At 36.2% G+C, this 22,001-nt stretch overlaps 1 protein-coding gene and 1 long non-coding RNA gene across 3 annotated transcripts in view; one reads left to right on the top strand and one right to left on the bottom strand.

Moving 5' to 3' along the window:
* Nucleotides 1-22,001, bottom strand: part of rngtt (RNA guanylyltransferase and 5'-phosphatase) — a 153,744-nt gene that overhangs the window by 42,053 nt on the left and 89,690 nt on the right. The window contains exon 12 of the mRNA XM_055185675.2: nt 20,535-20,603. Coding sequence (XP_055041650.1) covers nt 20,535-20,603 — 69 coding nt within the window. The remainder of the gene's footprint in view (nt 1-20,534; nt 20,604-22,001) is intronic.
* Nucleotides 8,681-11,296, top strand: LOC129434549 (uncharacterized). Of its 2 annotated transcripts, XR_012358562.1 has the most exons (6): nt 8,681-8,938; nt 9,614-9,759; nt 10,071-10,163; nt 10,300-10,420; nt 10,501-10,615; nt 10,740-11,296. It is a non-coding gene; the product is annotated as an uncharacterized lncRNA (long non-coding RNA). The 2 variants fall into 2 exon arrangements; XR_012358561.1 differs by lacking the exon at nt 8,681-8,938 and having other exon boundaries at nt 9,515-9,759.

Below are 22,001 nucleotides of genomic sequence, written 5' to 3'. Positions count from 1 at the left end.
TTGTTAAGAAACAAATATCCAATCTGGGTTTACATTTTATATTTCAAAATACACTTACCTAAAGGATTATTAGGAACAGCATACTAATACTGTGTTTGACCCCCTTTCGCCTTCACAGTTGCCTTAATTCTACATGGCATTGATTCAACAAAGTGCTGAAAGCATTCTTTAGAAATGTTGGCCCATATTAATAGGATAACATCTTGCGGTTGATGGAGATTTGTGGGATGTACATCCAGGGCACGAAGCTCCCGTTCCACCACATCCCAAAGATGCTCTATTGGGTTGAGATCTGGTGACTGTGGGGGCCATTTTAGTACAGTGAACTCATTGTCATGTTCAAGAAACCAATTTGAAATGAGTCGAGCTTTATGACATGCTGCATTATCCTGCTGGAAGTAGCCATCAGAGGATGAGTACATGGTGGTCATAAAGGAATGGACATGGTCAGAAACAATGCTCAGGTAGGATGTGGGATTTAAACAATTCCCAATTGTCACTAAGGGGCCTAAAGTGTGCCAAGAAAACATCCCCCACACCATAACACCACCACCACCAGCCTGCATAGTGGTAATAAGGCATGATGGATCCATGTTTACGCCAAATTCTGACTCTACCATCTGAATGACTCAACAGAAATCGAGACTCATCAGATTAGGCAAAATTTTTCCAGTTTTGGTGAGCTTGTGCAAATTGTAGATGAGTGGTACCCGGTGAAGTCTTCTGCTGTTGTAGCCCATCTTTCAAGGTTGTGCGTGTTGTGGCTTCACAAATGCTTTGCTGCATACCTCGGTTGTAACGAGTGGTTATTTCAGTCAAAGTTGCTCTTCTATCAGCTTAAATCAGTCGGCTCATTCTCCTCTGACCTCTAGAATCAACAAGGCATTTTCGCCCACAGGACTGCCGCATACTGGATTTTTTTCACACCATTCTTTGTAAACCCTAGAAATGGTTGTGTGTGAAAATCCCAGTAACTGAGCAGATTGTGAAATATTCAGACCGGCCGTCTGTCGCCAACAACCATGCCACGCTCAAAATTTAAATTACCTTTCGTTCCATTCTGACAATCAGTTTGGAGTTCAGGAGATTGTCTTGACCAGGACCACACCCCTAAATGCATTGAAGCAACTGCCATATGATTGGTTAATTAGATAGTTGCATTAATGAGAAATTGAACAGGTGTTCCTAATAATCCTTTAGGTGAGTGTATGGTTTGCATTATATATAAGAATATATGCATCAATGCACACCGACAAGGTTTGCATTCTGAAACGGCAAACATGAAAATAACTGGGACATTTGGAAATAAACATTATGTACAAATAGAGATGTAACGATTTCTGGTTTAATGGTCAACACTGTGATTAAAATGTCCAACAGTTAGTATAACTGTGTCATTTTTAATGACAGTTTAACCGTGCCAGTGTCACGGCTCCAAAACCAATGTCCAGAATCAACCAATTTAAGCAATAACATGAGACAAACAAATTCATTCACGTTTGCTCCCATGTGTTTGAAGTGACTGAATTTAAATCCCAAGAATGCGGTGAGATTGCAAATTGCAACCAGTTGCCCCCTCCCTTTCAAAACACATAGAGAAGCTGCGGTAAAACATGTCGTCGTCTGAGACAACGTGGTGATGAAACGCACTCTGTAGGGCAGTTTGTCCGTTTAGGGTTACTGCAAAAACATGGCGGTGTAAAATGACGACATCCATGTAAGGGGACCCACGATGTATGTAGATAAACTTACTCATTTTAAGATAATAAAAACATAACAATTCAATATGTGAAGTCTTTATACACTAATAAAAATATAGGTATGTGTATGAGATTGCATGTCAAGAGATCCTACTAAAAATCACACACTGCTAAATTTTATTAGACATATCATCTTTTCTATTCATTTTCGAGTAAAATGATGTGATCTGATGAGTTTAAAGCTCTGTTTGTTTCTTCTATGATTGCTGTGAGCACTGGTGTTGTGCAGCTTTATTCCTGGGTCATAAAGTACACCTTATTTCTCACAACACATGGACACAGATGAGTTGCTGATTTGTCCTGTGTTTATATGAAAATCTGATTTACTTTTTGTGTTTTATCTGAACTAGATCAACATTTCTCTCACCTCTAGTGAAAAAACTTGTGAGCTGGTATTAGCTGGTCTTTGTAATTTTTTTTGTTCAATAAACAAGTTTTTTTTACAGTGTATAGACAACTAAAATAGTCTTTGGTTTGATCCCTTGCATATACTGTATATACAGTTCCCCTGAATGTTGTAGACACTTCCTATGTGTTCATTTTAGCACGCCTGATGCCTGAGAGGTGTTGTTTCTTTATTTTTTGCATATGTCAGCATCAGCTTTTTTAGATATGGTAGTTTCCAACATGTGTGGAAGATTTAAATTCAATTATATTTTGTATGAACATTCAAGGTTGTTTTGTCAGTGTGGTCTCATGTCTGTAATCTAGAGATCAGCACACGCTATAAATATAAATACTTTTCTGGTCTTTATAAGTTGTGCAACATACAGTATTGCAAGGTGTGTTTGTGTGCATAGGTGTAAAATCTAAATATAGGTAATGGAAACTATCATAGCTAAAAAAAGCTTAGGCTGAAATATGAAAAAAATTAAATAAAGAAACAACACCACTCAGACATAAGGCATGCTAAAAGTAACACATAGGAAGTGTCTACAACATTCAGGGGAAACTATATATGTGCAAGGGCTCAAAACAAAGACTATTTTAGTCTATACACTGCCTTCATTTTTGTGTTTAACCAACTCAACCTAATATTATTCATCTTGACTAGAGATTGATGTTAAAACTTATAAAATATAGTTGAAATAACTTTAAGATTTAAGGCAGCATTAGAGATGTACAGTACTGTGCAAAAGTCTTAGGCCACCATGCTACAATTAGATTTGTTGTTTTTGCAATTGTATAGTGATCATATACAGTATAATTATTTCTCAGTCGCTTTATTAGAATTCATCCAGAAAATACAGGAAATGTGTTTGTAGTATTAAAAACAGTATAAAAGTATAAGCTGAAGTGTCAAGTATTTAGGATAAACTCCCCTTCAACTTGAGCAATAGCAGGCAGCTGCAGGATCTCTTAAACCTAAATGAAATCCTAATTTCTAATTCTAATCAAATGACTTCAGTCTTCTCAAAAAAGCTCAAGATGTGTTTTTTGCCAAGAGAGGTCACACTAAACACTGACTGATGCGTGAAGAAGACATTTAGTTTTGAAAATTTTTTGTTTTTAATTTTGTGTACGTATTTCCTGCATTTTCTGTTTGTATCTTAAAAAAGGCGAAGAAAAATATGGATGGACATTAAAACCTCTAAAACAACAAAGCTAGTGATTGTGGCCTAAGACTTTTGCACTGTAGATGTAGAAATTTATTGTCCATGGCCATTTTTGTCCAAGTTTATGTCTCTTAAAGAAACAAACAGTAAAGCTTACATGTTCGTATAATCTGTGCAACCAAAGATTTGACTATCTGAGTCAAAAACTTCAAGCACGTACAAGTGAGTAATAGCCGTTTTCTAGCTTCAATATTAAATGTCTTTTTTATTTTAATCACAATGATGAACTGTGTTTTCCATTAATCACAGATCAAAATCCAATCTGTACTGCCACAGTTTTGTAACGAACCTATACGAACACTAAACTTGTGTTTGCGACACTGCCAATCGAACAAAAAATGGTTGTTCCTTAGTTTGTTAATAATTTTGATAATAATTATTAATAATAAATATTATTATGAAGAGCTGAAAAGTGTATGTCATTTAAAAAAAAAAATTGCTCAAATTTTTGACAAGTTTGCAGACTGTCAGTTTGAGATAAATATTTAAATATTGTGTAGTTTTACAAACTAAAACAACACTGAAATCATAATTGTATTACATTACATTGTTTTAAACCCCAAAATCCTTTTCTTAAAGGGCACCTATTTCATTGCTAAAAACAACGCTATTTTGTGTATTTGGTACAGGGGTGGTCTGTCGAGACGTTGGGCGAGTCTCTCCGCTGTCATTTAAACACGAGCGGGAGTAATGATGAGTTTATATGACGCAAACTAATATTATGTCGGAGTCCGCTGCTTGTGTTGTAAGTAAACATGCTGCACAGTGTTTTGTACATGTATATGTTAGAGCTTTCTCTGAATTTTCAGCGCAATTGCGGAGCTTTCACACACTTGCAAAATGAAACTGCGGAAATCAGCCGGTTTAGTTTTATCAATGAAAGGCTAAAATAGCTCTGTTCAACGCGTGTTCAAGCCAGAAAGTCAGAAAAGACGTAAAACATTGTGCTTAGTGCATGCCTCAGATTAGATAAATGGGCGGATAGAAGGCGGTCGCGTGTGGCTGTTCGAACACATTCAACCACAGCTGCGTTTACACTACAAAAGCAATCCAATCGAAAGGGGTTTCGACTACCTCTGAATGAAAGTGGTCGAAAGTGGACGAGCTCAAAACGTTTTGAACACTGTTTACATCTGGCATTAACATCTTCCACTTGTGATTCGATTAATGAAAATGCATGTTAATGCAAAGTTTAAACAGCCTCTTACAGGTTGTGAGTCAAAGTGGGAGAAATTATGATAATGTCGGTCTTCTCTACATCACCAATTCCAGAAAGTAAACTGTTGCCTACAATCCATGTGTTTGTTGTAGTCCAAGAAAAGAGATTTACATTTGAGACGATAACTCGCGTCATCGTTTACTTTGGGGTTTGTACCTTTTGCATATCGTTAACATGTACTAATACACACTTACACAACGAAGGAAATTTAAAAACGTGAATTGGATAATTGGTGCTCTTTAAAGCATTCTTCATTAAAAATGATTCAGTTATTTTTAATATAACGTGATTGTAAAAAAATCAAAGTAGTTTTAATGTAGCTACTTTTTAATAGTAGTATTTGTAGTGTAGCTTCCTACATCTGGGTAGCTTGGCTGTAGTAACTACTTTTACTGATAGTACTGAAGTAGCTTGAAGCTTATCTAACTACAGTTTCAGAGTAGCTTGCCCTGCTAAACACTGCTAAAATTATTAACTAAAAAACTAAAATAAAATAAAAATTACACTTAACTTAAATTAACAATAAAATAACAAAAGCTCAAAGTAAAATTACTAAAAATTTAACTCAAATTATTACACGGCTCTCTGGAATGCTTGATTCTGATTGGTCAGTTGAGACATTTGCAGGTTCGTTCTTTTCAAATAATAACCGCTCCAAAGTAATAACGCATAGCCGGTACTACTTGTACGATTAAAATCGCTCGGCGCCAATAAAGATTACTGCGCCATCTTGTGACAAACACTGGACAACCACAATTAAGAATGGAAAATTTTGACATTAATTTTAACATGTACGGAAAAAACAAAACATTTAAACAGTGAATAGAAGAACGAACAACGACAAGACACAGAGAGCTGGAGACAGACAAGTATGAAGCAGAGGAGTATTACGATCATTTTATGCATCTGTGCAAAGTTTCACGGAAGGATAAAAATGTTAATTTAAAACAAATACAGTATGCCAATAAAATGTTTCAAATTCATATTCATGTCCAGTTATTTTTCTTATGTGGCAAGTAACCGTGTAATAAGCGGGATAATGTAGAGGCAGCAGGTAGTTATCGGGAAATAAGCCCCTTCAGTGTGACACAAGACCCTCCGCTTCGCGTTGGGTCCTGATCACACTGTCGGGGCTTATATCCCGATAACTACCGGCTGCCTCTACATTATCCCTTACTTAAACTGAAAATAAACATAAAAATAAAAGTTTATTCAAAGTATTAATGAAACTAAACTAAAAAAAAATCTTGAAAGCATTTTGAATAAAATATTTAAATAACTAGGGATGACAATTGCTCAAAGTTAAACATCAATTTTGGCCACTACTATATATTAGCGATGGTTCAGTCAACTAAGTCTTTCAATAATCTGTTAAGAATCAAGTAAACCAGTTTACTTTTCTAGAGTCTATGTTTTTTGAATTTCTTTTTCCTGACATCCTATTACAATATAAGTAAAGTTTCACATCAAGCTGAAGATTATTCTGATACTATAAACAAAACGTGAAGAGAATACAAATCAATAAAGATCTTTATGTTACACTTAATACAGACACATATAGACGTCTCTCTCTCTCTCTCTCTGTCTGTCTCTCACACACACATCATAATTTGCTTGGCTCTTATTGATTCTGCATTAGATGGTTGTCATAGGAGCAGTAACCCCGCAGGACTACCACCAATAATTTCTAACTGACTTAATCCACATTAATCCGGATAAATTTGATCTGTGCACAACTGTGTATACAAAACGCTTTTCAAAAGTTTCTCTTACACAACGAAAAAAAGTGTGACTTTATATTTACAGCTTTTGTCATATTATTCATGCTTACTAATGTATGTGAAAACCACATTGTCAAATATATCCACTTTTTCTGCTTTCTCTAAATGCTTCAGCTTTGGAGAACAAAAACTCCTTTCAGTGCAGACAGAAAGCAAAATACAGAGTACAAATGTTATCCAGATTCATGTTAGGCTAAGATTGAATTAATCATGCGTCAGTGAGCTGTCACACCCAGCGATTCGACAAAACTAGCTTGACTTTTTCCTATGACCATGGAAATCAATTTCAAATGAAAAAATCAGGGCCATATTTGTACAGTAGCTAAGACCGTCGTGTGAATAAATCACGGGCTTACGGACCAGCATGAACCCAACAGAGCTTTTACCTCTATAGTAAACGATATCAAACACCACAGGCAAAAAGGTGATATTAACAATATCTGTCTCTGTCAAAGATATTCAATTACCAAAGGGCAATTTCCTTATGCGCACAGCAGAACTGTCCTGATGTCTGATCATATAATTTAGTTATTTATCTGATGTACAGTTTTCATAAAGCAAAAGATAAGGACATGCTCAAGTATTATTTTATTATGACACTAATTTTATCTTTGTCTGCATTTTATATTCATAACATTCAAATGTCATGAGACATCACTCCATTGACATTGATTAATATTTAAGTTAACCTGAAATCTATTTAACTTCTGTAATGTGAAATGTGAGTGAAACATCATAGTCAAATGTAAAAAAAAAAATAAGATTTAATCATTCATTTAACAGGCTTTCATTTATTAAATTTAATCTACATTATATACAACAGCAGTCTAACACAATATTTAAAGTTGACATTTTTATTTTAATTTTAAGATATTTAACGAAAGATTAAGGCGACAAACATTTTCTTTGGAATAACATGCGCAGTAAGAAGCAGAAATGTATATTTATTTTTGTAAAAGGATGATCCAGAAACTGTAAAAATACCTTTCAATAGTCATAAGGTATTTCACTATTCAATGCAAGCTGTGGTCAATAGACTTCAGATAATTCAGATTCTCTTACAACCAAACGACTCACATTATTCGTCGTTCAACATGATGGATTCAATCTTCTCTGAATGGAGGAACTGGCCATTATTTTTTGAACATGTGTTAGTCTGAACCCTGCGTTTCCTCTAAACATCAAAGATATTGAAGAAGCTGATGCCTGCCGGGTATGTTTTCGTGTCTGTGTATGTGTGTGCGTGTACACAGCTCAGGTGATGTGCATGGTATGGATGAAGTTACTCCGTACACATCAAAGATTGAAACATCAAAGCAGATTTATTTTGAAATATTTATCGGTGGGTGGAGAGTATGAATGTGTGTGTGTGTGTACTCGTGTATAAACTCTGCTCTTGTGCGTATTTTAATATGACTCTTCGACATTTTCCTGATAGCTAATGCAGAAATATCTTGAGATGTGAATGACTATGTTTTGTGTGTCTGTGTAAGGTGCAACACAGTGTCAATTCAAAAACAGCACTGACAAGAGCAGACAACTTTGGAGTGTAAAATGAAAGAAGAAAAATGACATGCTTCACAAAAATAAATAATAAGCCTGTGGAGACACTTCAGCTTCTTAAAGCACAATGTATTGTAAGGAAAGTAATTCAGGTGCAGAAAATAAGCCGAAGTCTTACTTTATATCTAACAGGTATGTGTCAGTAGCTCTCTGAAGAGTTCAAATGCAAAACCCTGTTTGTCTGATATATGTTTTCTTGTAAATGAGCATATTGTATCAGGCTCTTATGTTAAGGTTCAGTAATTTAACTTTAATGCCAATGAAAAGTTTATTAGACAGTAATTGAAATGCCTTATTTTCACAAATCTTGTCCTTTCGGGAAAAGGGCTCACAAATTTGGTCAATATGCTAATATATTCTGTAAACCTCCAATTTACCCAGTAAAATGGTTTGTACATCGTGCAAAATACTAGCTGTCATTCACCCAATTCATCTTCTGGGCGTCATGCAACAATTTTTTAAAGGGGGCACAGTGTGCACAGCTCACAGAAATTTGTGCATACACAGATATTAAAAGAAATATTATAGAGCAGCAGGCTTTAACCACTCTTCTTTAAGGGCCAGATTTAAAAAAAAAAAAAAAATTTGAGGTCGTTAGCTGCATAAAGACACCTGTCCACCCCATACAATCAGTAAGAATCCAACTACTAACATGGCCAAGACCAAAGAGCTGTCCAAAGACACTAGAGACAAAATTATACACCTCCACAAGGCTGGAAAGAGCTACGGGGAAATTGCCAAGCACACAGCAAAATCACCAGTGTTAAATTTTCAGGGATGGTGTTAAATACACAGTGTTGATGCTGTTTTAACACTATCTGGTAATAAAATAACACTGCCATTGCTAGGCCAGTGTTATATCCACGACAGTGTCAGTGTAAAACAAGGGTGTTATCAGATTTCACACTGAGCGGTGTAAATCAAGCCACGCCTCCACTAAACATTTCCTGTCAGGGATTTTACCGCCATTTTCTTTCAAAGGAGGACTGAAGAGAGCAGGTAAATCTCATAATATTCACATGGTTTAGCTAAATTAAACTGTTATTTCTCTGTCTGACTCTACGCAGCCATTTGCCAAAAAACCTAAATAAGATATTTTTCCCATTTTATTTCCCCTTTGTTCGTTATTTGGTTCAGTTTAATCAGAGCTACCTTGTGTTACGTTGTTCCCTTGTTAGTTTGGTATAAAGTTAAACTGCTAGCTAAAAGTTTTAACCAAGAAAGATAATATTAACAGGAGATATGAATGAATGTAAAAATTGAACCATGATAAAACGCGACATGCACTACAAATTGAAGGTATGAAATTAAGTTAAATGAAAGCTCGTTTATTCACCATATGATGCTCGTTATGAGGTAATCTTATAGGCTAGATACCGTGAGTTAACGAGGTCGTTTACATGCACGTGAGTGCACGGATATCGGTTAATTATTCAAATTACTGAAAAACACGGAAAAAAACCTCAACCGCATCTTTATGTGTTTTTTTTAGATGTATGCAAACAGGGAAAATATCGCCAAACCAACAATTAATTTTACCTCAGAATATGCACAGATTGGATGCATTGTGTGATGTAAGCTTTTCGTGGCGCAGATGTCAGACAGATGCAAATGGCAAATACATACGAAAGTGTAAAACGTGTATGGCGAACATTTGTTTTTCTGTCATTATAGATGCTAGTTTGGTGAAAGTACACACTGAGTGCTTCAAATCATTCAGAAGAGATGCTGTTTTTAGGGCAGTTTATTAAAGAAGACCTGACATGGATGACTTCCAATGAGAAACGACTGCTAATACTTATATAAATTCATTACAGAAGGTAAGTTTCATTTATACATGTAAATCATTTTATTTGACATAACTGAACAGTTAACCAATCTTTTTAGTATAGTTTTGTACATATTATGGTTATTAATCTGGCAAGAAAGTCACATGACCTGCTGCCAACTTTAATAAAAATATATTATCTTCTCATACATCGTTTTGCTATTGATATCATATTAAATAGCAATCAAATTGATTACTATTTTGAAAATGTATAATTGAAGATTCATATTGTCTTGAGTGCTGTTTTTAATATAAAAAGAATGTTGAGTTTTCAGAGTCTTTATTGTCATTTTTTTGTGATAGGACCCTACCAGACTATATTTGAATACGGCATACCCATGAATTCTGAACTGTTATTCCTTAACCCAGTTTGGAGGATAAGAGCTTACCAACTATGTGAGTACACACAGTACTTTAGTACTGTACACTGTCTCTAACATGATTATACTGAGATGATTTTGATTCAAATAACGGTTAAAACTGCATCCTTTTTGGTATTTTCTTGACCCTTTTTGTCTTTGAAAATCTGCAGAAATATGCTGAGGTGATGTATTGCAAAATAGCCAACATACAACAATTAAAGGATAATTGCAGACTACGTCCTGATGAAGATATGGATGACCCTCTGTCTGGTCAACAATAGTTTAAATATGGTAAGTGTAAATGGGTTTGCTACTTTTACGGTTTTAAAGTTTAACTGTATACTCATGGTGTTTAAATTCTGTTTTGCTAGGACGGGACAGTTATGTGGCAGCTCTTCCCTGGCTCATTCACTTCTTGCCTTCATTTGTGAAAGGAGGAAAGACTGGAGAGGGTCAATGTGCAACTGAAGCTACTGATTGTGCTGTGTAAGTTTTTTGGTATTTTGTTCTAGTTATTTATTCAGCAGTTAGTTTGCTTGCATTGTTCACCCCATGTAAATGCATACAAGTTCATAAATACACATCAAATACACTCTTTTAAAACACTTAGGTGATGAGCATCAATCCATGCTTTGAGGGGGATGAATCAACACAGCCCTGCCTGCTCTGCGTTGGGAACAAAAGTTGCATCCAGAATTTTTACATCATTCTGGACCAAAAAGCCATTCCTGATGAAGACCACTGATGCAGCCTTCCACTACATCATGAGTAAAACAACTACAGAACTAAATACCAGGTTGGAACGTGTTCAAGAAAAATGAAACGTCTTTTGAATTGAAATGTCTGTTTTGTTATGGAAAAATCTTTAGTATTGTGAAGGATAAGCATTTCTGCTTGCCGATAAGGTAATTGCATGTATTTTAATATTCAAGTTTTGAGTAGGGTGGCTAATTTTTTTCACTCTTATTTGATTTATTAAAGACCTTTATAATAAGTGGTTTTCATGTCACTGCGCTGTGGTATAAGATAACTTTCATTATTCCATACTGTATTCTGTTTCTAATTGTAGCTGAGGTATTTAAATAAGCAGTGTTAAATGCAAAGTGTTGTGTGTATCAATGTAAATATTAAATGTGATTTACTTTAATAAAAAGAGGTTTTGCAATATTTCTTGTCATTTTTCTTTTATAGAAACAACCCATTAGTAACAAAAGTGGCTATTACTCAGTATTTTAACACTTAACATTGTTGAATTCACATTACACTGGTGTTGACCTTAAATTAGGAGTGTTAATTTTTAACACTGTATTTCTGTGCCAACACCAGTGTAGTGTGGAAACAACAATGAATAGTGTTGAACAAAGTGTAAAATTTAACAATATTGAGTGTTAAATTAACATATAATGGGTGTTGTTAAATTAACACTACACTTTAGACTAAATTAACACAGTGTAGTGTGGACACATATACACACTTTGCCGGTGTTAAATTTGACACCGTGGGTGTTATTTTAACACCAGTGATTTTGCTGTGCAGCTTGGTGAAAAAAGGTTCACTGTTGGAGTAATCATTAGAAAATAGAAGAAGCTAAACATGACGGTCAATCTCCCTCGGACTGGGGCTCCATGCAAGATCTCACGTCGTGGAGTCTCAATGATCCTAAGAAAGGTGAGATATCAGCCCAGAACTACACGGGAGGAGCTGGTCAATGACCTGAAAAGAGCTGGGACCACCTTTTCCAAGGTTACTGTTGGTAATACATTAAGACGTCATGGTTTGTAATCATGCAAGGCACGGTAGGTTCCCCTGCTTAAACCAGCACTTGTCCAGGCCCGTCTTAAGTTTGCCAATAACCATTTGGATGATCCAGAGGAGTCATGGGAGAAAGTCATGTGGTCAGATGAGACCAAAATAGAACTTTTTGGCTATAATTCCACTAAACGTGTTTGGAGGAAGAAGAATGATGATGAGTACCATCCCAAGAACACCATCCCTACTGTGAAGCATGGGGGTCATAGCATCATGCTTTGGGGGTGTTTTTCTGCACATGGGACAGGGCAACTGCCCTGTATTAGGGAGAGGATGACCGGGGCCATGTATTCCAGATTTTGGGGAATAACCTCCTTCCCTCAGTTAGAGCATTGAAGATGGGTCAAGTCTGGGTCTTCCAACATGACAATGACCCGAAGCACACAGCCAGTATAACCAATGAGTGGCTCTGTAAGAAGCATATCAAGGTTCTGGCGTGGCCTAGCTAGTCTCCAGACCTAAACCCAATAAAGTATCTTTGTAGGGAGCTTAAACTCTGTGTTTCTCAGCGACAGGACAGAAATCTGACTGATCTAGAGAAGATCTGTGTGGAGGAGTGGACCAAAATCCCTCCTGCAGTGTGTGCAAACCTGGTGAAAAACTACACGAAACGTTTGACCTCTGTAATTGCAAACAAAGGCTACTGTACCAAATATTAACATTGATTTTCTCAGGTGTTCAAATACTTATTTTTATTATGTCTCTCACAGTGGACATGTACCTTCGATGACAATTTCAGACTCCTCCATGATTTCCAAGTGGGAGAACATACAAAATAGCAGGGTGTTCAATAGGGTTGTGCCGATAGACGATAGTATCGTGTATCGACGATCTTCAGACATATCGTCAATGGCAGGCTTTCATGGCGATAGTCAAGACGATAGTTGGCGAATGGTTATTATTATTATCATCATAGTTTTATATTAACACCGACAATGCATGCTTTTCCTCACATGAGGGTTTGTGGGCTTCACTTTAAGCGGAGAGCTTGTAAATAGAGAATTCCTTCTTGCACGTACCTGCACTTAATGCGCGCGTCTTGGTCTCCTTCTACCACTAAATCCAGCGCGCCGCGTCATGAACAGCTGCGCTTCTCTCTGTCTCACGTGCACGCGCTCTCGCGTCTGTCCACAGTCTAAACATAAACTAAAGTAGTAATCCTTATTTGTTCAGTTTAATGCGTTTCATGCGAGCTGATGCAAACTTTACTTTTTGTTTAAAATATGACCCGCTGCATATAAGCGCCTCTCTCTCACTCTCGCGTACGTGCAGAAAGCTGCGCTCTGTCCGAAGTCAGATCACTAGGTATTAATCCTGTTTATGATATGCATTTGATGAGTTGTAGCAACACGTCCCTCGTGTTTAATATATGATTGTGTTTAAAATATGATCGCGTTCCGCTGGACCGATGCGTTTAGAAAGGCACCTCATGAGAGCACCACTGCTTGACACGTGTAGTCTTCTGCAACAGCACTAAATAAATGCATTGAATAGTTTGTATGTGCGCGCACGTGTGTGTGCGTGCGCAGATGCATGTTTTTACAGTTATTAAGTAATCATGATAGGGTTTTAATAACTCGCTTTAATGGCATCAGTTTTAAGAAGGTTGCAGTCATGACGGTGTAACGGTCTTGTTTTTTTTGTCCACCCATCAAGTGACTTGTTATAATGAGTAAAAATTAACAAATAAAAAAAAGAGTAAACTACTGCCACGCCCCCCGATAATATCGTGTATCGCCGATCTCACAGGCTGACGATAGGGCGATCTAAAAATAGGGCATATCGCCAAACACTAGTGTTCAAATACTTATTTTCCTCATTGTAAATCCGTCTCTGTTGTCCACATTTGACCTTTCTGTCCTGATAACTTTGAGGGGTGATCTGTAAAGACTGTGGGCGAGTCTCTCTGTCATTTAAACGCGAGTGGGAGTAATGATGAGTTTATATGGACACAAACTGATATGATGTCAGAGTCCACTGCTTGTGTTGTAAGTAAACATGCTGCACAGTGTTTTGTAAGAGCTTTCTCTGATATTTCAGCGCAATTGATGAAATAAGATCGCGCAACTTCCACACGCTTGCAAAAGAAAACTACGCGGAAATCAGCCGCTTTAGTTTTATCAATGAAAGCCTAAAAATAGCGCTGTACACGATGCATTCGCACCAGAAGTCGGAAAAGACGAAAAACAATTGTGTTCAGTAACTCAGATTAGATAAATAGGCGAAGAGAAGGGCGGTCCGTGTGGCTGTTCGAACACATTCAACCACATGTGCGTTTACACTACAGAAGCAATCTGATCGAAAGGGTTTTCGACTACCTCTGAATCTTGCGCGCAGCTTGTATTGCATGGACAAAACGTGATTGACTTTGAGTAGGCCGCGCTGTATGAAGAAGCAGCACCTGCCGCGTGTGCATGTTGGCCGACAGAGCATGTGACGTTACAGGCCAACTAATTGATAATGAAAATCGTTGATAATGAATGTCATAATCGATATTTATCGATTAGTGGTTGCAGCTCTAATCAAAACCCTATCAAAACGGATGCAGAACAGAATTGATTATATTGTGCATATTAAACAGATAAAAAGACAAGTAACAGATTAACGGACGCTTCTTTGATTTGGAGGTTGCATGCAAAATCCATTTGGCTCAAAAACTGAGGGGGGCACGTGCCAGGCAGTTTAAATGGGCATGACGCCTCTGCAAAACACAAACATTCACGCTATTTGCCTTCTGTAGTGCAGGTGCGAAGTTTTGCCAATTTCCAGCAAGTGTGACCATGCATGGCTTTATCCAGTATTAGAGGAACGCTGAATATTGTTCCAAGTTTCCAAGAGGGAAGTTTGACATCGCTATACTATCGGTAAATACAAAAAACAGCTTTGGATACAGATGAATGGGCCAATCTCTTCAAAATGCTGAAGGGATTTGGTGAGAAGAATTACATGTGGGTTGAGTTGTTCTATAAAAATCCTATAGCTGCAGGGCAGATCAGTAACACTGTGTCAAAGTCATTTAACATTTCGAGATACAGGGTTCTTCTCTATTCTTTATAATTGTCATCGATTCATTTGTAAAGAATAAAATAGCCTGATGTCTTACTCTTCCTAAACTGGCTTGACACATCCCTAGCAGCTTTACTAAATCAAACTGACATATTTGGGAAAACATCATGCTGCAAGATTAATCATCACAAATACTCAGCATATTCCCTAAAGAGATACAAACACAACAGGTGTAGACACTGTGAGAGAAATACATGATGGTATTTTTAAAAAATCATTTCATAACAACAGAAGGCATTTTTTTAAATAATAACAGCATACCAGTGTTGTATATATCAGGCTTAAATCACAGTATCTACATCTGTATGGCCTGAATTCTCAAAAAAAAAACAGCAAATGGGTATACTATACTAGACATCCACCTTGTTTAGTCTATTACCGTTTTTAAAAAATTATGCCAAAAATGTATCTCTTCTCCTAAGCATTTTTAACCTGATTGATTCTTGTTATGCTTTATTGTCTATGTTGCTTGATTTTATCTTGTTTAAAGCGATAGTTCACTGAAAAATGTTGTATCAAACCTGTATACATTTTTTTGTTCTACTGAGTATTTTTTTTTTTAAAGAATGTTTGTAAGCAAGCAGATCTGGGGCACCATTGACTTCCATTGTTTGAAATGCCATGGAAGTGAATGGTGCCCCAAATCTGTTTGGTTACTAACATTTTTAGGTAAATGATAACACAGGGGCTTATCATACACGGGTGTGAAAAGTGATTTTTGCATGTTTCCGCCCGAAGCAGTTTTCATTTTCACGTCCAGCGCCACGTTGTTTAAACAGGGTACCCCCAGGATTGTCAAACCTAAATTTAAGGCTTTTAAAGACCTTTTTAATACCACTTCAAATGAAATTTAATACCTACATCGCACCCATTCGGGTAAATAATATTAAACGTAAGATTATACCTCAAATAGTTACTATTTACAAGTGTTTGAACATTTATGACAACATGCCTCTGAAAGGCTGAGTCCAAGGCCCAAACGGCCTAACTCTTATCTTTACCCAACAATCAAAACCAACAATCAAATAGATTTAATCTGTACATTTATACATTTACTGTAAAATTGAAAATCCCTAAATAAGGGTGAACAATACTGACAAACAAAATTAACCATATTATGGCAAATGAAAAAAATAGAAACCACTTATTGGATACTCAAATACAACAACATAGTAAAATTCAATGCTATTTTGACCCTAAAAGATGCAACACACAATAAACTGGACACAAACTTGATTAAATGAAACAACCAATCACAGGTGCAAGGACACCCGTCATTGTCCCGCCCCCACAGTGCCAAAGTCATCTTGATCAAGCAAGCGCGTGTTGTGCAGCTGCGAGCGCATAGAGAGAGACTCGCCTGAAAAGTCCGCTCCCCTTCTCACTCTTATAATGGGAGAGGGAGGGTGTTACTGCGCCGAGTCGAAGTACTCCCAAAAGTGCTATTACGCCATACAATATAGTTCCTCTTTTAAATCCGCTTAGAAAAGCGCTACGTTTTATTTTGTACCACCAACCTTGCTCGTATAACTACTCGTCTAAAATAGGAAAAACGTTGATGTGTTTGGTCACTTCTAACTTTATCTCTAAATGGTACCATTGAATGAATGGGGCTAAGCTAAATGCTATCTAAGCGTCGCAGCGCACTCCAGCGCTTACGTGCACGCACACAGATGATGGAGGGATGTGTCAACGGTTCTTGGTTGGGGTGATAACATATTTTAATATTGAAAATGAGTAGACTATTCCTTTTAAGAGAATAAGCACCGTTTTATCTATCGTTAAAATAGCAAAAGCTGTTCGGACATGCCTTAAGTGCACCTGCGCTTCAGACCATGCACTTAGGTCATTAAAACAGGGCCCAGATTTTTCCTTTTTTGGTGAACTATCCCTTTAACGGTCTTTTACTTGGTTCAGCACTTTGTCCAGCTCTCATGGGATAAAATGTGCTATGTAAGTAAAATGTATTTTCTCACTAACAAATGTTCTCTTATAGTTGTCATGCCAAACATTCTGTATATCTGTTAAGCACTGGACCTCTTGACACACCACATTTCACATTTTCTATGTCTTGCTTATTTAACACATTTGATAAAAGACATCAGCTTGTGTTAGTACATTCAAAACAGTGCTGGGTGTTTTCAACCCAATTGCTGGGTTATTTTCTACTTTACACTAAAAAAAACCTTGTGCATGGACAAAATATCATATGCTGTATAAACATATGGAATTTGAAGACTATTAATTTTTTAACACATTGACATTATTGATTGACTGTTTTGCAGTATGTGCGGTGTGTGTGTCTGACCTTTCTTGCATTTTGCAGAAATACACAAGTGCATAATGTTGTGAGAAGAACGTTTTTGCCATGAAAACCTGATGGGAATTTTGAGTATTTCTTTAGGCAAAACACAATCAACATCTATAACATTCAGTAATGCTTTTTAATTTCTGCATATTAAAAATGAGAGCATCATGTTAAATAACATTAACATAAATGATTTCAATAATAGTGAATACTGATCTGAATATCGCTTTCAGTTTGTTTGTTATACAGTAGTGTAGAAAAGTGTTGGCCCCATTCCTGATTATGTATTTTTTGCATGTTTGTCAAACTTTAATGTTTTAGATCAAAAATTCAGGAAGGGGGCCACTGTACAGTATGACATCACACTGCATAATATTCTAGAAGTGGTTTATTGTGTTTTGCATTGCCTGGTCAATTTCTGCTTTCATCGTATGGGTCTGCTATTCCTTTAAGGGATCTGTGAAATGGGTCTCTATATTACCTGTAGATTTGCCTAAACTAAAATCCTCTTTTTCTGAGTTGATTTCTAAAAACTCTAAATGCACAGATTTTTTTCTTATGTAAGGACGCACACACACAGCACCAGTTTTAATGACTGAAACAAACACACATTGTTTCGGATCACATGAATTCAAGCTTCACTTTTCAATCCTGCATACCTCTCTTTGTTTACCGCATTCAGGTCTGTCAGGACATTGGTGTTTTTGTGCATTTCACTAAAAGCACAGATGCTAGTTGTCAAGGTTTCTCAGAGATGCACATAAAGACATTTTTTGAAAACGGCCATGAACAATGGCCGTTTCAAAAACATTTCATGAAGAAAAGCAGCTATTCTGTAATTATCTTTCAAATGATTTTCACCTTGTGAACAAACATCTCAATTTCGGTGAATCTTTTGAGAAGGTAAGATTGTTTTTACAGAAAAGCAACCCATTTTTTTTGTAGCGTCATCTTTATAGAGGATATCAGGAGTGCAAATTTTCACGATTTACCTTGTTAGTAACCAGGGTTTGAAACTTTTTCACTCACCAGGCAATTTGGCTTGTAAATTTTTAAGTTATGGGCCATTCAGAATTACTACTAGCCAAAAAAAAGAAAGATAAACTAAGTCACATCTTTATTATAAACAAATATTATATATTTTATTCAAATTAATTATTTAAAACAAGTAAAAAAGGTTACTGAACACATTTAGTGTTTAATAAAGATTGAAAGGTTGAAAGTTTGGACATTTTTAATGTTTATACACTAAGTATATACACTGTAAAAAATACTTTGCTGCCTTAAATTTTTTTGTTAAATCAACTCAGATTTACAAGTCATGTCAACAGAGATGAGTTGTCATAACTTATAAAATATAGTTGAGAAAAGTCAACTTAATTTTATAAGTTAAAACAACTCACCTGTAGTTATAACAACTTATCTCTAGTCAAGATAAATAATAGTAAGTTGAAATGACTTGTTGAGAGAACATCATTTATAAAAAGTAACCCGTCAAATAGGCTAGTGATTTGCTAAAATTACCCCCCATAGCTGATTTTACCCACATTTGGCAGGTTGGCGGGTATTAAAGGATTAGTCCATTTTCTTAAAAGAAAAATCCAGATAATTTACTTACCACCATGTCATCCAAAATGTTGATGTCTTTCTTTGTTCAGTCGAGAAGAAATTATGTTTTTTGAAGAAAACATTGCAGGATTTTTCTCATTTTAATGGACTTTAATAGAGCCCAACATTTAATACTTAACTCAATACTTAACAGTTTTTTTCAACGGAGTTTCAAAGGACTATAAACAATCCCAAACGATGCATAAGGGTCTTATCTAGCAAAACGATTGTCATTTTTGACAATAAAAATAACAAATATACACTTTTAAAGCACAACTTCTCGTCATGTAGATCCGGTCGTGATGCGCCAGCGTGACCCCACACAATACGTCATGACGTCAAGAGGTCACAGAAGACGAACGCGAAACTCCGCACCAGTGTTTACAAGCGTCTTGAAAGAGGACCGTTCCTACATTGCTGTATGTCAACTGATACTAATTAATGTCTTTGTGTCAGTTTATTGTTTACAATGGAAAAGTTGTGGTTTAAAAGTAAATTTTTTTTATTTTTCTTGTCAAAAATGACAATCGTTTCGCTAGATAAGACCCTTATGCCTCGTTTGGGATTGTTTATAGTCCTTTGAAACTCCGTTGAAAAAACTGTTAAGTGTTGAGTTAAGTATTAAATGTTGGGCTCTATTAAAGTCCATTAAAATTAGAAAAATCCTGCAATGTTTTTCTCAAAAAACATAATTTCTTCTGGACTGAACAAAGAAAGACATCAACATTTTGGATGACATGGTGGTGAGTAAATTATCTGGATTTTTCTTTTAAGAAAATGGACTAATCCTTTAAAGGCGTTCTAAGAGAATCTGTGTGTTGATTTTTGAAATGTGTTTTCAAACAAACTGAGCGTAGTTAACTCCTCCCCTTCCCTTTCGTACTTTCATGAACGCGCCCAAACCCAACCCCCAAATCCTTCTTGGCGTTTATTGGTTAGAACACTTTGTTATGGTTTCTGGTGTAGGTTTGGCCGGTTTGTTATTATTGCAGTTTGTGGAGGCTGGGCTGGCTACAGAGATCGCGTTTTTTACAGTTTGATCAGCGGACAGGAAGCAAGCAGATAGTGAGGAGATGTTTGCTGTATGTAACAAAAAATGTTTTATGGTCTAAAACGCGTGAATTCGCTTAGAGCACCTTTAATTTCACACCGTGTTAGTAACCCCAAAAAACAAAGTGCTGTATATCTGTGATTACCAGCAGATTGCACAATAGTGAATGCCAACTAAAGGAGTATCCTGTGTTACACTTATAGTATGTATATATACAGTATATATAATATAACACAGGATGTGTGTGTGTGTGTGTGTGTGTGTATACATATATACATTGGAACGGCCATTGACTGTGGACTAAATTTTACATTCACACTGTATTGGCAAAGCACAAAAGAGAAAGAAATAAACTATATTCCCTCTAAAGAAATTTTAAATTACTGAAAGAAACAACATGAATAATTTACTCTTCAGGTACTGCGGTTATCTTTTGTGAATATATGTTTGTCTTTAAATGCTTTTTAGTACACAGACACAGTCCACTGTCAGTTTGTATTCATGTGAAAGATGCGCTAATGTACTCTTCTCTAAAAATATTGAAGAAAAATGCATCGACTCACCCCTATAGGTTGGAAGATAAGACCATCAACTTCATGGCTGACCTGAGCAGTGAAACTGCCTTCAAGAAGCTGCAAACACAGACACATGATAAATCACAAACTCATCCAATCACAAACTTTTCAGCAAGTGTTAGGAAAGGAAACACAAATAATAAAAATGAAAAACGTCTCTGTGATTCAGACATTTCAGCTAGAATACAGTGATTTTCCATAACCTTGTGATGGATTAAGAAATGTACATCTCAGAGTTTAAGCTAAATGTATACTTCTGTGTCAAGTGTATGACGTACACTGTAAAAACAATCAGGTTAATTTATTATATAATTTCTTTTTGAGTTAACTAAAGATGACCGATTGCAATTTTCTTAGCCGATTACAATTTTTCTGCAGGTCTAAAACCCAAAACCGTTTTGACTCGTTTAAGTACATGCTAAAAGGCAAGTTTATTAAGCGTCTTATTTGTGTTCACAGTCTGAAGATTTGTAATTATGGCTCAATTTGTGAAGGCGGTTCGGCTCGTGATCTTTATGTCAACGGATCACGATTCCGGGTATGGAATTCAATTAATGCTGCTGTTGGATAAAGAAGCTGCTTCCACTGCAAATGTGTGTGTGTGGCTGTGATGATATTGCTTTTGTACCTGGCAAGAAAATGACCGGCCTGGAATCGGAATGTTGTAAGATTGACTTATGCGTAAAATCAATCATTTCCAGTCTCTGGCTGGTCGACCGGTGCATCTCTAGAGTTAACTAATATTTTAAGTTGCATTAACTCAAAATTGTAAGTCAACAAGGTAACTTACTTTTTTTAAGTTGAACCAACAAATCCTTTTATAAGTGTAGCCTACGCACAGCTGCACACACTGAAAAAAATGATTCATTGAATTTAATCAATTTTTTTGAGGTGGGTGGTTGCAGTCAATTTGTTTAAGCTACATTTGAACAAAAAAAAATTAGTAACGTAAAACAAAATATAAAACTTTTGTTTGAATGTAGCTTGGGTGGATTGATTGCAACCACTTACCTTAAAAAATTGATTAAATTCAATGAATCATTTTTTTCAGTGCACACCTCTCCAAAAATGTAACAATGTGTCTGCTTGAAACCCCTCCCTCAGGTAAAAAAATACTTAATATGGATTTCCGTAGGGTGTAGCAATAAATGTCGATATACACTAATAATCCATGGCCAATAACTATAAATGAATAGCAATTCCTTATCCTTATAAGTCCTTATCGATCTGAAATCACTGTTAGGTACTAAAAGCAACTGATAAAGCAACACTCGTCAAACATAATCATTATACATATTCATGAAAATACCTGAAAAGGATTAACAAACAGCAATATAAATATATCCTTAAGCCATTTCCTGGAGCTGCATGTCATAGCTGCGTGTGTATGGTTCTTCGTCTACAGCGCACATTGAGTTTCTGCCCAAGAGCGCCATCTGGCCTTTGGAAATAGCA

The sequence above is a fragment of the Misgurnus anguillicaudatus genome, chromosome 18, assembly GCF_027580225.2.
Source record: "Misgurnus anguillicaudatus chromosome 18, ASM2758022v2, whole genome shotgun sequence".
Taxonomy (NCBI): Eukaryota; Metazoa; Chordata; class Actinopteri; order Cypriniformes; family Cobitidae; genus Misgurnus; species Misgurnus anguillicaudatus.
This window is presented reverse-complemented; position numbering and strand designations above follow the sequence as displayed.